This window comes from Lampris incognitus, chromosome 16 (genome assembly GCF_029633865.1).
Source record: "Lampris incognitus isolate fLamInc1 chromosome 16, fLamInc1.hap2, whole genome shotgun sequence".
Taxonomy (NCBI): Eukaryota; Metazoa; Chordata; class Actinopteri; order Lampriformes; family Lampridae; genus Lampris; species Lampris incognitus.
This window is the reverse complement of record NC_079226.1, coordinates 890,833-909,596: the sequence shown is the minus strand read 5'-3', so window position 1 is coordinate 909,596 and position 18,764 is coordinate 890,833. Positions and strand designations below refer to the sequence as shown.

The 18,764-nt window shown below is 45.0% G+C and overlaps 1 protein-coding gene across 1 annotated transcript in view; it reads right to left on the bottom strand.

The window, feature by feature from the left end:
- The window catches only part of mipol1 (mirror-image polydactyly 1), a 128,507-nt gene that overhangs the window by 98,366 nt on the left and 11,377 nt on the right, over positions 1-18,764 (bottom strand). Inside the window, exon 2 of the mRNA XM_056296266.1 lies at positions 5,691-5,782. Within this exon, the coding sequence (XP_056152241.1) occupies positions 5,691-5,700 (10 nt within the window). The 5' untranslated portion in view covers positions 5,701-5,782. The remainder of the gene's footprint in view (positions 1-5,690; positions 5,783-18,764) is intronic.

The following is an 18,764-nucleotide window of genomic DNA, read 5'->3' as shown; positions in this document are numbered from 1 at the left end:
GTAGTAGGTCTGTGTGGAGGTTGGACGTGGTGTAGTAGGTCTGTGTGGATGTTGGATGTGGTGTAGTAGGTCTGTGTGGATGTTAGATGTGGTGTAGTAGGTCTGTGTGGAGGTTGGACGTGGTGTAGTAGGTCTGTGTGGATGTTGGATGTGGTGTAGTAGGTCTGTGTGGATGTTGGACGTGGTGTAGTAGGTCTGTGTGGATGTTGGATGTGGTGTAGTAGGTCTGTGTGGAGGTTGGACGTGGTGTAGTAGGTCTGTGTGGATGTTGGATGTGGTGTAGTAGGTCTGTGTGGAGGTTGGACGTGGTGTAGTAGGTCTGTGTGGATGTTGGATGTGGTGTAGTAGGTCTGTGTGGATGTTGGATGTGGTGTAGTAGGTCTGTGTGTTTGTTGGATGTGGTGTAGTAGGTCTGTGTGGAGGTTGGACATGGTGTAGTAGGTCTGTGTGGATGTTGGATGTGGTGTAGTAGGTCTGTGTGTTTGTTGGATGTGGTGTAGTAGGTCTGTGTGGAGGTTGGACATGGTGTAGTAGGTCTGTGTGGAGGTTGGACGTGGTGTAGTAGGTCTGTGTGGATGTTGGATGTGGTGTAGTAGGTCTGTGTGTTTGTTGGATGTGGTGTAGTAGGTCTGTGTGGAGGTTGGATGTGGTGTAGTAGGTCTGTGTGGATGTTGGATGTGGTGTAGTAGGTCTGTGTGGAGGTTGGACGTGGTGTAGTAGGTCTGTGTGGATGTTGGATGTGGTGTAGTAGGTCTGTGTGGATGTTGGATGTGGTGTAGTAGGTCTGTGTGGATGTTAGATGTGGTGTAGTAGGTCTGTGTGGATGTTGGATGTGGTGTAGTAGGTCTGTGTGGAGGTTGGACGTGGTGTAGTAGGTCTGTGTGTTTGTTGGATGTGGTGTAGTAGGTCTGTGTGGATGTTGGATGTGGTGTAGTAGGTCTGTGTGGAGGTTGGACATGGTGTAGTAGGTCTGTGTGGATGTTGGATGTGGTGTAGTAGGTCTGTGTGGATGTTGGATGTGGTGTAGTAGGTCTGTGTGGATGTTAGATGTGGTGTAGTAGGTCTGTGTGGATGTTGGATGTGGTGTAGTAGGTCTGTGTGGAGGTTGGACGTGGTGTAGTAGGTCTGTGTGTTTGTTGGACGTGGTGTAGTAGGTCTGTGTGGATGTTGGATGTGGTGTAGTAGGTCTGTGTGGAGGTTGGACGTGGTGTAGTAGGTCTGTGTGTTTGTTGGATGTGGTGTAGTAGGTCTGTGTGGAGGTTGGACGTGGTGTAGTAGGTCTGTGTGTTTGTTGGATGTGGTGTAGTAGGTCTGTGTGGAGGTTGGACGTGGTGTAGTAGGTCTGTGTGTTTGTTGGATGTGGTGTAGTAGGTCTGTGTGGAGGTTGGACGTGGTGTAGTAGGTCTGTGTGGATGTTGGATGTGGTGTAGTAGGTCTGTGTGGATGTTGGATGTGGTGTAGTAGGTCTGTGTGGAGGTTGGACGTGGTGTAGTAGGTCTGTGTGTTTGTTGGACGTGGTGTAGTAGGTCTGTGTGGATGTTGGATGTGGTGTAGTAGGTCTGTGTGGAGGTTGGACGTGGTGTAGTAGGTCTGTGTGTTTGTTGGATGTGGTGTAGTAGGTCTGTGTGGAGGTTGGACGTGGTGTAGTAGGTCTGTGTGTTTGTTGGATGTGGTGTAGTAGGTCTGTGTGGAGGTTGGACGTGGTGTAGTAGGTCTGTGTGTTTGTTGGATGTGGTGTAGTAGGTCTGTGTGGAGGTTGGACGTGGTGTAGTAGGTCTGTGTGTTTGTTGGATGTGGTGTAGTAGGTCTGTGTGGAGGCTGGACGTGGTGTAGTAGGTCTGTGTGGAGGTTGGACGTGGTGTAGTAGGTCTGTGTGTTTGTTGGATGTGGTGTAGTAGGTCTGTGTGTTTGTTGGACGTGGTGTAGTAGGTCTGTGTGGATGTTGGATGTGGTGTAGTAGGTCTGTGTGGAGGTTGGACGTGGTGTAGTAGGTCTGTGTGTTTGTTGGATGTGGTGTAGTAGGTCTGTGTGGAGGCTGGACATGGTGTAGTAGGTCTGTGTGTTTGTTGGATGTGGTGTAGTAGGTCTGTGTGGAGGTTGGACGTGGTGTAGTAGGTCTGTGTGGATGTTGGATGTGGTGTAGTAGGTCTGTGTGGATGTTGGATGTGGTGTAGTAGGTCTGTGTGGAGGTTGGACGTGGTGTAGTAGGTCTGTGTGGATGTTGGATGTGGTGTAGTAGGTCTGTGTGGAGGTTGGATGTGGTGTAGTAGGTCTGTGTGGAGGTTGGACGTGGTGTAGTAGGTCTGTGTGTTTGTTGGACATGGTGTAGTAGGTCTGTGTGGATGTTGGATGTGGTGTAGTAGGTCTGTGTGGAGGTTGGACGTGGTGTAGTAGGTCTGTGTGTTTGTTGGATGTGGTGTAGTAGGTCTGTGTGGAGGTTGGACGTGGTGTAGTAGGTCTGTGTGTTTGTTGGATGTGGTGTAGTAGGTCTGTGTGGAGGTTGGACGTGGTGTAGTAGGTCTGTGTGTTTGTTGGATGTGGTGTAGTAGGTCTGTGTGGAGGTTGGACGTGGTGTAGTAGGTCTGTGTGGATGTTGGATGTGGTGTAGTAGGTCTGTGTGGATGTTGGATGTGGTGTAGTAGGTCTGTGTGGAGGTTGGACGTGGTGTAGTAGGTCTGTGTGTTTGTTGGACGTGGTGTAGTAGGTCTGTGTGGATGTTGGATGTGGTGTAGTAGGTCTGTGTGGAGGTTGGACGTGGTGTAGTAGGTCTGTGTGTTTGTTGGATGTGGTGTAGTAGGTCTGTGTGGAGGTTGGACGTGGTGTAGTAGGTCTGTGTGTTTGTTGGATGTGGTGTAGTAGGTCTGTGTGGAGGTTGGACGTGGTGTAGTAGGTCTGTGTGTTTGTTGGATGTGGTGTAGTAGGTCTGTGTGGAGGTTGGACGTGGTGTAGTAGGTCTGTGTGTTTGTTGGATGTGGTGTAGTAGGTCTGTGTGGATGTTGGATGTGGTGTAGTAGGTCTGTGTGGATGTTGGATGTGGTGTAGTAGGTCTGTGTGGATGTTGGATGTGGTGTAGTAGGTCTGTGTGGAGGTTGGACGTGGTGTAGTAGGTCTGTGTGGATGTTGGATGTGGTGTAGTAGGTCTGTGTGGAGGTTGGATGTGGTGTAGTAGGTCTGTGTGGATGTTGGATGTGGTGTAGTAGGTCTGTGTGGATGTTGGATGTGGTGTAGTAGGTCTGTGTGGAGGTTGGACGTGGTGTAGTAGGTCTGTGTGGATGTTGGATGTGGTGTAGTAGGTCTGTGTGGAGGTTGGACGTGGTGTAGTAGGTCTGTGTGTTTGTTGGATGTGGTGTAGTAGGTCTGTGTGTTTGTTGGATGTGGTGTAGTAGGTCTGTGTGGATGTTGGATGTGGTGTAGTAGGTCTGTGTGTTTGTTGGATGTGGTGTAGTAGGTCTGTGTGGATGTTGGATGTGGTGTAGTAGGTCTGTGTGTTTGTTGGATGTGGTGTAGTAGGTCTGTGTGGAGGTTGGACGTGGTGTAGTAGGTCTGTGTGGATGTTGGATGTGGTGTAGTAGGTCTGTGTGTTTGTTGGATGTGGTGTAGTAGGTCTGTGTGGAGGTTGGATGTGGTGTAGTAGGTCTGTGTGGATGTTGGATGTGGTGTAGTAGGTCTGTGTGTTTGTTGGATGTGGTGTAGTAGGTCTGTGTGGAGGTTGGACGTGGTGTAGTAGGTCTGTGTGTTTGTTGGATGTGGTGTAGTAGGTCTGTGTGGATGTTGGACGTGGTGTAGTAGGTCTGTGTGGAGGTTGGATGTGGTGTAGTAGGTCTGTGTGGATGTTGGATGTGGTGTAGTAGGTCTGTGTGTTTGTTGGATGTGGTGTAGTAGGTCTGTGTGGATGTTAGATGTGGTGTAGTAGGTCTGTGTGGATGTTGGACGTGGTGTAGTAGGTCTGTGTGTTTGTTGGATGTGGTGTAGTAGGTCTGTGTGGAGGTTGGACATGGTGTAGTAGGTCTGTGTGGATGTTGGATGTGGTGTAGTAGGTCTGTGTGGACGAGAGTGATGCTATGTGAGTCCATTGTGGAATGGAATCTGTGGAGATGGAATGGACTGAAAGCCATCATTATGTATTTTGAAATGCACATGAAGGAAAGAAAGTTTGTGATTTTACGGTCTCTGCTGACTTCACCACGGCCTCAGACCATTGTTGGTACTGACAATACTACACTTTGATGTAGGTCTTTCCAAAAGACAGGTCCGCCATCTAGAGGACAAACTAAAACTTCGTTTCTTTTTAAGTTGCACCATCTGTCACTGTCCAGACAGTTTGAAAACAACGGTAATTTTAATTTTGCAACAGAACTGTGTTTTAACCCAACACAAAGCTCCAAGTAATTTCTTTGTCATTTTACCCATAATTCTGTTCCTGTGGGCAGTAATGTCAAGAGACCGACTTTCAATTCTGAAGGAAGTTATTCTCATTTTGTTATCATGTTTATCATATTCTCTTTGTGGTTTGCTTATAATAGTGTTTGTTTATCATCTCCTTTATTTAACACGTTTATTATAGACTATGTTTATTATAGTGTTTATTACCTTGCTTATTATAGACTATGCTTATTATAGTGTTTATTACCTTGTTTATTATAGACTGTGTTTATTATAGTGTTTATTACCTTGTTTATTATAGACTATGTTTATTATAGTGTTTATTACCTTGTTTATTAAAGACTGTTTATTATAGTGTTTATTACCTTGTTTATTATAGACTATGTTTTTATAGTGTTTATTACCTTGTTTATTATAGACTATGTTTTTATAGTGTTTATTACCTTGTTTATTATAGTGTTTATTACCTTGTTTATTATAGACTATGTTTAATTACCTTGTTTATTATAGTCTGTTTATTATAGTGTTTTATTACCTTGTTTATTATAGACTGCTTATTATAGTGTTTATTATAGACCATGTTTATTATAGTGTTTATTACCTTGTTTATTATAGACTATGTTTATTATAGTGTTTATTAACTTAAGTTTATCATAGTGTTAAGGTAATAAACACTGTAATAAACATAGTCTATAATAAACAAGGTAATAAACACTACCTTAAGTTTATCATAATGTTAAGGTAATAAACACTATAATAAACATAGTCTATAATAAACAAGGTAATAAACACTACCTTAAGTTTATCATAGTGTTAAGGTAATAAACACTATAATAAACATAGTCTATAACAAACAATGTAATAAACACTAAACTTATGTTTATTAGTGTTAATAACCCTTTAATTATAGACTATGTTTATTATACTGTTTGTTAGTTTTTATTACCTTGTTATGTTTATTATAGACTATATGTTCATTATAGTTTGTTAGTGTTTATTACTTTATGTTTATTATAGCATTTATTACCTTGTTTATAATAGACTAAGTTCGTTAGTTTTAACATGTATTATTCTATCTTTATTCATTATGTTTAGGGATAGTGTATTATTACATGGTCTGTTACAGTGTTTGTTTATCATCTTGCTAATTAATGTTCATGATAACATGTTTATTATCCTGTTTATATTTATCAGTTTTTATGTTCTCTATACTCTTACTGTTTATTAAGTTTATTTCATTAAAATGTTTGTTTACGTGTCTGTTTATGTTTATTTTAGTGTATGTTTCATTATCATGTGTTGTTTACCTTTGTACATGTCCACCAGTGAGTCACGGAGCTCCTTGCTGGGGGCCCATGTTGACAGACGGACTTCCTCTTCCAGCCCCGAGCAGTGTTCTCTGAAACAGCACACCACGCTCCCGTTTTCACTATGATCAATCACTTTGATCAAACAAATGATCACTATAACAATACACTGTCACGGTAATCAATACACACCCACCACTGTAAGCAAAAACAAATATCATTGTGACCAATAAGCAACAATCAGTATATGATTAATGTGACCAATACACAACTATTATGGCAATCAAACAACTCTCACTCTAATCAATAACAACTACCCCACCTGCCGCCCAGTGACTGCTGGGATAGGCTCCAGCATCCCTGCCACCCTGAGAGCAGGATAAGCGGTTCAGATAATGGATGGATATCAATGGGTTTTTTTAAGTAAATGTCCCATTCATTTTCTTCAGAGACATTTCAGAGTATCCCTAAAGAGTTTTAAGTCTTGTACTGATCCAACGTGCAATGAGATAAATCATGGCCTTATAACAACTGATTCCAAGCAAAACCATACTTAAAAACCATACTTAAAAAGTAGGAAAAAAGTAGGAAAAAAGATGAAGGTACAAGATTGTTTTACTTAACATCTTTTAAGAGGGACTGAATAAAGCCTGACAATAACCCTAAAGCCTAATGACATCATCAAATCCCCTTTCCGCTCACTTTCATCACAATCACAATCATGTTTATTGGCCATGTAGGTTTGCACATACAGGAAACCCAATGAAATTACACCAACAGTTACAGCACCTCACCCAGAAAAGGGAAACCAGGGCCCCCTCCTGGAGCCAGACCTGGGAAGGGAGCTTGCCAGCGAGCGTCTGGTGGCTGGGCCTTGGCCCATGGGGCCCAGTCAGGCCCAGCCCGAAAAACCCCCCAATATGAAGCCACCACCCCGTGGACCCACCACATGCAGGAATGAGTATTGCGGTAGAGTGCAATGCAGGGCAGGTGGCAGGCAAAGGCAGGGACCGGGGAGTGCCGACTTCTGGCATCGCAGATTGGTCCTCAGGCCATGAAATGCCACCTCTCTGGCAGGGAAGGAGCCTGAGCTGGTGCAAGAGGTGGAGCGGTACCAACTAGATATAGCTGGGCTCACCTCCACACATAGCATGGGCTCTGGTACCAAATACCTGGAGAGGGGCTGGACTCTTTACTTTTCTGCAGTTGGCCAAGGTGACAGGCATCGAGCAGGTGTGGGGATACTCAAAAGTCCCTGTTTCAGCGCCGCCATGTTTCAGCGCCGCCAAGGAAAGAAATGTAACAGATGCAGAAAACCACAAGCAAAAGGAGACAGATGCCCCGCGAGGAATGCTGAATGCCACACCTGTAAGAAGATGGGCCACTTTGCTGCAGTGTGCCGCTCACGCATCGTCAATGAGGTCAGTGCGTGGACAGACGGTGACCAGCAGAGCCAGGCTCCATGTCTCTGAGAAATCACTCAGGTGAATGATTCCAGTGATGCATGGACAGTAAGACTGCCAACACGTGGTGTCCTTGTGAACTTTAAAACTGATATGGGGCAGATACAAGTGTTATATCAGAAAAGACTGTTAGTTTGGTGGGAAATAAGCCAGTACTGAAGAAAGTTGGGACAAAACTTGATAGTGTGGGAGGTAGACTGAGCTGTTGAAGTTATTTTATAGCCAACACCCAGAGAAACCACAGACTATTCAGGTTCAAAGTACATGTAATTCCTCCTGGGGAGAAATGTAGCTGTGCCAATGGGCCTAGTTAGGCGCAGTGAAGAAATAAACAACTCAGAGCAAAGCAAAATGTCCTGTCCAGCAAAAATAGGAGTTTTGAAGATAGAACCTATGAAAATAGCATAGGAAGGAAGGAAGGCGCGTTGGTGCCCATGCTCTCTAAAGTAAAAGAAGAACGAGATTGCATGCTAGCCAGTGGCGTAATCCCTGAAATTAACGAGCTTACACAGTAGGGACATGCCGTCCATATAAGCAAGGTAAGCAGTACTTACCCAATGAAAAAAGAAAAAATAACACTGTGAAATATTAAAATAAAAGTGCTAATATAAACCGTTTGTTTGTCTTCATTAAAAGAGTCGTCAACTTTGGTTCCAGTGCAGCAGCAGTCATTAATTTTGTCTTAGATTTTTGGCGCCACCCGCAGGTGTAAGCAGTCTCTCTCTCCCTCTCTCTCTCTCTATCTCTCTCCCTCTCTCTCTCTCTCTGCACTGCATGCTGGGAGGTTGGCTGCGTCAGCATGAGCGAGGGTGTTGAATGAGCTTGAGCGTGTTTTTTGGCTTAATTCACTTGTTCTCTACTGCTTTCACTTTTCTTTTCTTTTCTTTCCTTCTCTACATGGTGAGGTGAGGGAAGTTTAATTTTACTTCGTTGTTGGTTGTTGGAAAGTGACTGGAGTAGCTGGTGGGAGTTTGGTGGTGTGCAGCATGGCGCCCTCCCCGGCGAGGGCTCGCCTCCCCTGTCTATCGGACACGGGGTTAGAGTCGTGGTGGACCCGCGGTACACTGTGGAACAGGGTTTCCTGGCTGCAGGAGAACAGGTCGGTTATGAGAACATCACCTACGGCTCTCGGATGTATGAAGCCGAGGTGGCTTTTCTCCGAGAGGAGCGTTTAGCCCCCCTGCTGGTGGAGAGAGGCCTGGTGCTGGACGATCTGTTTGTAGCCGTCTCGCCATTGTTTGTGCCGTCGACACGTGTTACCGTGTCAGGCGTACCTCCGTTTATCCCGAACGAGCTCATTGAAGGAGAACTGGGTCGTTTTAGAAAGTTTACTGGCAGGTTCAGAACAGTCCGTCTGGGTTGTGGCGACGCCAGACTGCAGCATGTTAACTCCCTGCGGAGGCAGGCCTTCATGTTTAAATGATCCCTCAGAACATCTACAAGTGTCATTTAAGGTCAAATGCGAACACGGCTTCTACACTTTGTACGCGAGTTCTGGCAGCATGAAGTGCTTTGAGTGCGGCGATGTCGGCCACAAACGCTCATCCTGCCTGCACAGGGAGCCCACAGCGGGCAGCAGTTCAGGCGAGCATCAGCCTGACGGCGCTGCTGAGGGCGGTAACCTGCAAACAGCGCAGCAGGCGGCAGGAGATACCGCAACCGGTGATCCGCAACCTGGTACGGAGGGAAATGTACCAACTGAGCAGGACAGCAATACTGTAAATGATGGTAATTTGAGAGGTACTGAAGCACAGGATGCGGATGTATGCAGAGACAGAGGACAGACAGAACCAGTGAGAGACAGTCACCCAGCTGAGGCTGAGAGTCAGGTCTCTGCAGGTGAGTCACCCTGTGAAAACGCTGGAAATGAAGATGAGGACATGTTAGAGGATGATAGCCTATCTCAGTTTGCTGATATTGTGTCACAAGGTGATCAGCAGTCATACTCATTGAAAGAGATTAATGATTTCCTTGACGAAACCTATGGCAGACAGTCTGTGGAAGTATCAGATGTCTTCTCAGATGTGGACAGGTTTGTTAACTCTGATATGAAAATTAGAAAAACAGCTGGATATGAAGAGCTCAGTGAGCAGAAGAGGTTTTGTCTGAAAAAGATTCTGACGAAACTCAGGAAAGAAAAGCGAGGAAAGGTTCCTTTAAATGTACAAAACTGAAATATATGTGATACACAAAAGGAGTTTTTTCTCTCTCGGAAAGGTTTCACTGACTTATCCTTCCTTTTCTCTCTTCTTTTAATGGACGGTTTGCGAGTAGGGAGTCTAAATATTAACGGAGGACGGGATAGAGTTAAGCGAGGTGTGGTAGCTGAGCTGATTAGAGCTAAGAACATAGATGTGCTCCCCTACAGGAAACACACGGCTCCGCAGACAACGAGATAGAGTGGGGAATGAATTGGGCAGGCCAGTTTTTTGAGCCATGGTACCAACTTTAGTGCAGGTGTAGCTGTTCTCTTCTCGCAGCGCCTCCTTTTAACAAATGTTTTGACATGTGAAGTGGAGCAGGGCAGAATCCAGGTAGTTCAGGCAACAATTCGAGAAATACCTTTTGTGTTTATAAATGTGTATGTTTATAATACAGGCACTGATCGCTTGAGATTGTTTAGCAAACTGAAGGATAAACTCAAACAATTTAACAGTGGCTCAATCATAGTGGTGGGAGGAGACTGGAATTGCACTACACACCCTACAGTTGACAGAAACTCAGAAGAGCCCCATCCACCGTCAGCTTCTTTTCTGTTCACTGTGGTTGCAGAAAACGACCTTACGGATGTTTGGAGGGCACTTAATCCAACAGCTAGGCAGTACACATGGGTAAAAGCTGCCGAGGGTAGTGTGAGGGCAGCCAGGTTGGACAGGATTTACCTCAATCAAACATACAGCAACAGGTTGACTAAGTCCACGATATCACCTGTGGGATTTTCAGATCACCATTTAGTAGTGGTAGATTTTTCTTTCTTTACAAGTTCAATTTCGACACTGTTCCTTCTGGCACTTCAATGTGCGGCTAACGCACGATAAAGCCTTTTGTCAGTTCTTCTCTGACTTCTGGAGTCATTGGAGGCTGAGGAGGAAGGATTTTGAGAGCTTAGCTCGATGGTGGGAGGTAGGAAAAACACAAATTAGGATTTTATGTCAGCAATACAAACAACACACTCTCGGTGTGGAGAAAATCTGTCTTGACGAATTAGAGAGAGAAATTAGGATATTAGAAGGCGAAGTAATTATTGGACATGATGGCAACAGCAGCACTTGGGAAAGTAGGAGGAAGGCTTTAGGTAGCTTCCTACATGAGAGAGCAAAGTGTGCTTTAACCAGAACCCGAATTGCCACCATCAAAGACATAGATGCTCCAACTTCTTTTTTCTTTAAACTCGAGAGGAAAATTAGAAAGAACAATATGATGATGCATCTCAAACTTCCCAGTGGGGCAATTACAACTGATCCATCAGAGATGAGGAAGTTGGCCATAGACTTTTACAGCAGCCTGTTCAGTGCGGAGACCAGTGACTCTGACTGTGTGGGGGAGATACTGGAGGGACTGCCTCAGCTGGGTGAAACACAGGTGGCCTCGCTGGAGTCCCCCATCTCCTTTGACGAGATGTCTGCGGCGGTTCAGCAGCTCAGTTGTGGCAAAGCCTCCAGAGTTGATGGACTTCCTTCAGAGTTCTACAAGACGTTTTGGACTCTAATTGGACGAGACTTACACAGTGTTTTTAAAGAATGTTTGAACTCTGGAACTACCTTTGAGTTGTAGAAGGGCTGTCCTGACACTGCTACCAAAAAAGGGAGATCTTGGCCTACTGAAAAACTGGAGGCCAGTTTCATTGTTGTGTACTGACTATAAGACCATTGCAAAATGTCTTTCAAATAGACTCAAACAGTGTATGGACACGTTGTACATTACAGCCAGACGTACTGTGATCCTGACCGTACAATTAAGGATAATCTTTTTTTGATATGCGACATTATTGCCATATCTAAGCTCCAGGAGCTGGATGTTGGGCTGCTTTCCTCAGATCAAGAGACGGCTTTTGACAGGATTGATCATTGCTATCTGTTCAAAACACTTAAAGGTTTTGGTTTTGGGGATAAATGTGTTAACTGGATCAAGTTGTTGTATTCCGGAGCCAGTGTTCTGTTGAAGGTAGACTCAGCCGACCTGTCTCTGTTAAGAGAGGTATAAGACAAGGTTGTCCCTTATCTGGGATGCTGTACTCCCTGGCCATTGAACCACTTTTATTTCAGCTCAGGCAGGGGCTCCCAGGACTAACCTTTTCAGGGAAGATCACCACTGCAGTTAGCTTATCAGCATACGCTGACGATGTCACGGTTTTCATAACAACCCAAAACGATGTACAATTTCTCAAGCAGAAATTGGCCTTATACGAACAAGCTTCCTCTACAAAAGTCAATTGGTCAAAATCTGGAGGTCTCTTGCTGGGGGAGTGGAACAATAGAGAAAAGCCGACATTACCAGCGGGGCTGCAGTGGAATACAGAAGGGATAAAATGCCTAGGTGTCTTTCTAGGCAGTGACCGCTTCCTGAGCAAAAACTGGGAGGGTTTAACTGAAAAGGTCAGTGCCCGATTGTCTAGATGGACTTGGATCCAGCCTCAGTTGTCCTATAGGGGGAGAGTCTTGATTGTTAACAACTTGATTGCCTCGATGTTCTGGCACCGGTTTACAGTTGTAGAACCTCCGGACATGCTCATAGGGGAAGTACAGAAGATGCTGGTGGACTTCTTCTGGGGAGGCTTTCACTGGACCAAGTCTGCTGTACTGTTCCTACCAGTGCTAGGAGGAGGCCAGGGCCTGATTGACCTCCGCAGTCGCATCATGGCTTTTCGCCTTCAAACTGTGCAGCACCTTTTATACCATGACCAGTGACTTTGGAGTGAAGCAGCGCCTGTGTTGCTTTGGAGGGTCATGAACCTGAACTATGACAAGCACCTGTTCCTTCTGGACCTGGCTGGCATGGATTTCACGACAACACCCTTCTATCAATCTGTTCTCCGTGCTTGGGGAACGGTCTTATGCACCAACAGGGACTACTCCCAGCTCTATGGCAGTGTAGGGGAGGAACCACTGTTCCATAACCCACTGATACGCTGCAGGATGCTCAGCTCCGTAAGTGTACAGAGATCCCTCATAAGAGCTGGACTTACGAAATTAGCGTGTCTCAGATTAGGAGGACAGTGGAAGACGGCGGGCATTTTGAGCCAAGAGACTGGCTTTAAATTTCTTCGTTTGACGGAGAGATTGTTGGGAGAAGTGATCAGTGCACTTCCTGGCTTCTTCAGGGAGGCACTAGGAGCAGAGTGTGGAGAGGATCAGCCAGCTATGCTGCCTGTCTTTCCAGCTTTGTCAGTCCGTGCGGCAGTGGAGGAGCAGGAAGAAGTGAAGGGGGCCATTCTGTCCTTCAAAACGCCAGAACTACATGACCTCTCAAGTACATCACAGAAGGCCTTGTACGCAGTCACTGTAAAGGTTCTCAACAGAACATCACTAGCCGGCGTGCAGGAGTCGAGGTGGTTGAGTTTGTTGGCACCAGGCTCATCCCCCAGGGGCAGCTGGAGGTCCCTGTACAAGCCCCCCATTGAGAAACGCACTGCGGATCTACAGTGGAGGGTGGTACACGGGGCTGTGGCTACGAACAGACATGTGGCACACATTGATCCTAGGGTAGGGAGTCAATGCTCTTTCTGCAATGATGAGGAAACCCTACAGCACTTATGGCTCAGATGTCCCAGGTTGGGCCCTCTTTTCTCTGTACTGCAGCGGTGACTCAGAGGTTTAGGAGAGGTTCTTGCGGACAGCCTGTTTGTCTTTGGTCCGAGGTACATGGCAGCACAGTGCAGACGTGTCACCTTGGTTAATTTTTTTTTTAAATAAATTTATTTCTGATTTTTCCCTTTTTTCTCCCAATTTAGTGGCCAATTGATCCCTATTTTAATTCAAACACCCACCCTCGTATTGCATGCGTTCGCCAACTGCATCTCTCCGGCCGGCAGTCTCGAAGGAAAGCGCCTCCCCACTTTCGTGACAAGGCGAATCCAAGCCGAACCACTGTTTTTCCGACACACACAGAGACGCATTCACATGACGAACACAAGCCGACTCCGCCCCCCTCCCGAAGACAGCGTTGGCAATGATTGCTGCTTCATCGAGTCCGGCCATAGTCGGATCTGACGAGACCGGGGCGCGAACCCCAGTCCCCAGTGGGCAACTGCATCGACACCAAGCCGATGCTTAGACCGCTACGCCACCGCGGACCCACCTTGGTTAATTTTTTGACAGGTCAGGCGAAAATGAGCATTTGGTTTAGCAGACGGAACAAGATGAAAGGCACAGGGTCCACAGACGCCATGCTCATGTTCAGGGGTCTAGTGGCTGCTCGGCTGAAAATAGAGTTCATGTTTTTCAAACTTAGTTCAAACCTGGAAGGATTTATTTCTATGTGGGGACATGGGGATGTGCTGTGCACAGTGGAAGACCAGGTGCTTCTTCTTAATTTCTGAAAAAAGGGGAAATAGGGGGAAGGTGTGTATCCTTTTGTTTTTACTGTGTATGGCAATTGTTGTGTTTTTCCACTATGTATATGAGTATTTGTGTTAATGTTATCTTGATGTGACTGAAGAATTTGAACATTAAAGGCTTGGTTAAAGGTCTCCCTCTCTATCTCTCTCTTTCTCTCTCTTTCGCTCCCTCTTTCTTTCTCTCTCTCTCTCTCTCTCTCTCTCTCTCTCTCTCTCTCTCTCTCTCTCTCTCTCCCTCTCCCCCCCCTCTCTCTCTCAATTCAATTCAATTCAATATGTGCTTTATTGGCATGACATACGTTTGTATCCATATTGCCAAAGCATGTAAAACAACAACAACACAATACAACAATGATTATAATAATAACAGCAACAACAACAATGATTATGATATTAAACAACAACAGTAGCAATAGGTGCCGTCACCCACTGTCTCTCAGGTTGTGGCAAGATAATATAAATCTTGCTGCAATGCTCGCCGCTGGCCCCCCTCCCAGGACAGTGGTGGATCTAGAGATTTTTTCCTGGGGTGGCAAAGGGGTGGCAAGACTGTGTCCCAGAGGTGGCAGCTGCCACCCCTTGTCACCCTGTAGATCCGCGCCTGTGAGGGGGAGGGGGATTCTAAATCGGCGACTTCTGTTTGAGATGAGCTTGGTGCGGGTCTCATTGACCTTCACCATGCATGTACATAAAATATACTTATATACTTTAAAAACATATCATCTGATTTATACATGGGGTGGCAACAGGGGTGGCAAGACTGTGTCCCAGAGGTGGCAGCTGCCACCCCTTGCCACCCTGTAGATCCGCCCCTGTCCCAGGACCACCCGCAGCTTACCTGCGTCCTCCATTTCCTGGTACTCTGGAATCACATGTTCCATTTCCTTGACAAAAGCCCGGCGCTGTTTTTCAAATTTGTCACATTTAAGGAGGAAGTGCCCCTCTGTCTCCACCTCATCTGTCATACACTGACCACATGTTCGAGTTTTGGCAACCACGTCTTTTTGTGTCTCCCCTTTTCAATGGCTAGACTGTGGTCACTGAGCCTGTATTTGGCGAGGGTCTGTCGCTGCTTCCTGTCTCTGACAGTTAAGAGGTGTTCTTCCAAATCATAGTTTGTTTTTAGGGCCCGATAGACTTCCAGTTTGTTTTGAGTTTTGATTTCAGCGTTCCAATGTTTCAGATAATTGTTCTTGCTTTGTTTTATAGCCTGATTTATCCTCATGTTGGTTTGTTTTATAGCCTGATTTATCCTCATGTTGGTTTGTTTTATAGCCTGATTTATCCTCATGTTGGTTTGTTTTATAGCTGATTTATCGTAATCTTTGTTTGGGATGCAGTGCTGGCCTGAGGTTGGTTGGTCTTAGTATTTGTTAAAGGGTTAGTGAGTCTCAGAACCAGCTGCTTCAGGGGACTCTTTTCGGGGTTCAGTTCTTGGGTTTTCAGAGCTTTAAAGTGCAATGTATTTGTTGGGCTTGTATTTAAGTGCATCCAGAAATTTAGAGATCTTTTTTGTACATTTATCAATAATGGAAACCGGCCTAATTCTGCCCTACATGAGTTGTTTGGTGTTTTCCTTTGTATTTTCAGAATCATTCTACAGAATTCAGCATGTAGGGTTTCTGCTGGATGCTTGTCCCATCTAGTGTAGCTGGAAAGACTGAGTGGACCCCATACCTCACTTCCATATAGTGCAATGGGCAGAATTACACTATCAAACAGTTTGCACCAGATGGAGATTATTGGTATATCAATGTTAAAGAATTTATTCTTAATTGCATATAGAGCTCTGCGAGCTTTTTGTTTTAGGTTATTCACTGCCCTACTGAAACTCCCTGATGCTGTAATAATTAGACCCAGGTAAGTATACTGCATCGTATGCTCTAAGGTGATGCTACCTAGAGTCAACTGGTATCTATTTTCCTGACATCTGGGCTTCTTCTGGAAGATCATTATTTTTGTCTTTTTTGGATTTATTGCCAGGGCCCAGTGCTGGCAATAGTCCTCAAGCAGGTCTAGTAGTTGTTGCAGCCCAGCTGCGGTTGGTGACAATAAAACTAGATCAACTGCATAAAGCAAAAATTTCACTTCCATGTCATACAGGGGGAGACCTGGGGTTGCACACTGTTCCAGCTGCACCGCCAGTTCATTCATATATATATTAAAGAGTGTCAGGCTAAGTCCACAGCCCTGTCTCACCCCTCTATTCTGAGTGAAGAACTCAGTGTGTTTGTCTCCAATCTTAACTGCACATTTGTTGTCCGAATACATTGACTTTATTATGTCATACACTTTACCCCCTACACCACTTTGTAAAAGTTTATAGTATAGTCCTTCATGCCCAGTAGAGTCAAAAGCTTTTTTGAAGTCAATAAAACAAGCAAATATTTTTCCATTTTTGGTTTGATTCACATTTTAATTTATGAGGGTGTGTAGGGTGTAAATATGGCCTGTAGTCCGGTGATTTGGGAGGAAGCCAATTTGACCTTTGCTCAGGACATTGTGATCGTTAAGGAGGGTTAGAATTCGATTGTTCAAAATGCTATTAAACACCTTCCCCCGACTACTGCTCACACAAATGCCTCTGAAATTATTAGGATCCAATTTGTCTCCATTTTTATGAATAGGAGTTATAATCCCTTTGCTCCAGGTGTCAGGAAAATATCCCGAACTTAGAACGATGTTGAACAACTTGAGTACTGCCCTTTGCAGCTCAGGGGTGCTGTTTTTAAGCATCTTGCCTCTGATGCTGTCAAGGCCACAAGCTTTATTGGGTTTTAAGGATTTGAGCTTCTGTGCTAATTCTTCTTGTGTTATTGGAAAATCCAGTGGGTTTTGGTTGTCTTTTATAGTGCATTCGAGCAACTGTAATTTCTGTTTGATCAGATTGTAATTGGAATTTGAGTGTTCTTGTTGGATTTCTGAATAGATATGTTCAAAATGACTTTTCCAAATTTCTCCATTTTGGATAGGCAGGTCTTGTGGTTTTGTAGCGCTCAAATCATTCCACATTTCCCAGAATTGGTTTTGATTCAGGGAATGTTCTATTTCCTGTAGGGTTCTATCTACATGGCTTTGTTTTTTCATTCTTAATGTGTGTTTATATCGTTTTAATGTTTCGCTATATTTCTTTCTTATATCCATATCTTGAGGTTGGTAGTGTTTCAGGTTTGACAATTTACGCAGTTCTTTTCTTATATTTTTACAATCGTTGTCAAACCATTTTTCATTTTCAGATTGTTTCTTTTTTCTGTTGTGGGTCCTTGGTAGGACCATGTTTGCTGCCGTCTGAAAGATACAATTGATTTCATGGACAGCTTGGTTGGTATTGTCCTTATTAGTTTCAGACGGTTTGTTAATGAAGTTAGTAATCATATTGAGTAATTTGGATGAATTCAGGATATTGATACATTTTTCTACACTGTCTGGAGCCCATCTGTAGGTCTTATTAATTTTGAACAGCTTGCTGGGCTCCTCTATAGGCATTTGAGTCAGGTTAATAGTTTTGAAGAAAATCATAATTTGGTTATGGTCAGAAAGAGGAGTTTGTTGTCTGACAGTGAATGCGTTGAAGGAGGTGGGGTCCATGTCAGTTATTGCATAGTCAACTACACTAGCTCCAAGACCTGAACAACATGTGAACCTTCCCAGAGAGTCTCCTCTGATCCTACCATTAAGTGTGTACAGGCCAGAGGCGCGACAGAGGTGCACTAGCTCCTTACCAGCCTTGTTCACAGTACAGTCAAGGGAGCTCCTTTTAATGAGGGTTGGTGAGAGGTACAGGGAATGTTGACCGAACACATGTCTGTTACCCTGAGGGTCAATGGTATCACTTATTGAACCTGTTCTTGCGTTAAAATCTCCGCACAGCAGCACATTTCCCTGGGCCTGGAAAAGGCTTACCTCTTCATGGAGGTTACTCAGGAAATCCTCATCATAATATGGGGATTCAATTGGGGGAGAATATAGAGCACAGAGATAAATATCTCTCTCCCTCTCCCTCTCTCTCTCTCTGCTTTCTCTAGCGTCGACTCGAATGCATTAGAAGAATGCATGATCCACCACGGTGCTGAACTTGTGCCCTCAGCCCACTACTAACATGCCCAGGGTGAGCACGCTTACAAACCAGTCAGCAGCTCTTTCCTTATCAACGTCATCATGTCCACGTTCACGCGACGGACCTGCACGCCAGCTCCTAGCTAACCACTGTCGGCTAATTTAAACGTTACAGGGAAAATGGACAGTAGTCCTGTAAACACCAGCGACCTTCGGGGGTTTCACAAATTGGATTTCACGGGATAAACTGAGTGACTTTCTAAAGGCCGCCCGGAAGCAGCCTTGAAAGACCTTCACAGTACACAGTAAAGAGGGAAGGCTGGTGAGGGGATTCCAACAAGCCTGGTACGGACGTCAGAAATGGCCGTGTGGCTGTGCAGCGACTAGCCGCCTCTTCTGCTGCTCCTGCACGTTGTTTCCAACAGGTGATTATAGTGTGTGCACTCAGGCAGGCTACGAGCACCTCAATAACCTGACACAGGCGCTCAGTAAACACCAGAAGACTGCAGTCCACATCAGAAGCCAAGTAGTATTGCAGACATGTGGCCCCAGCCATATCGATTTAGCTCTCAATGAGCAAACCAGATTATAATCGATCTTAACAACTGAAAGGTTAGGCAGAATAGAGATATTCTAAACCAACTGATTGATGCCACCTGCTATTAGCTAAGCAAGAAATAACATTTCGGAGCGATGAGGAAGGCAAGGACTCTGAACCGTGGCAACTATGTGGAACTCATTCATCTCATTGTAAAGTATGATGGGAATTTAGCCACCCATGTAAGCTCGTCTACTGTCTTCTCTAGCCTTTCCAATAACATCCAAACGATCTGGTTGAGGCAGTCGGAGACGTCATCATCAGCAACAATAACATGTGATTTTTGAAGCCCTTTTGCTGCTGTAGAAGTTGATGAATCAACAGACGTAACAAGTAAAGCACAGGTATCAGTCATGCTGCGCTACGTGCTGAATCAAGAGGCGGAAGGAGCATTTTTAGGG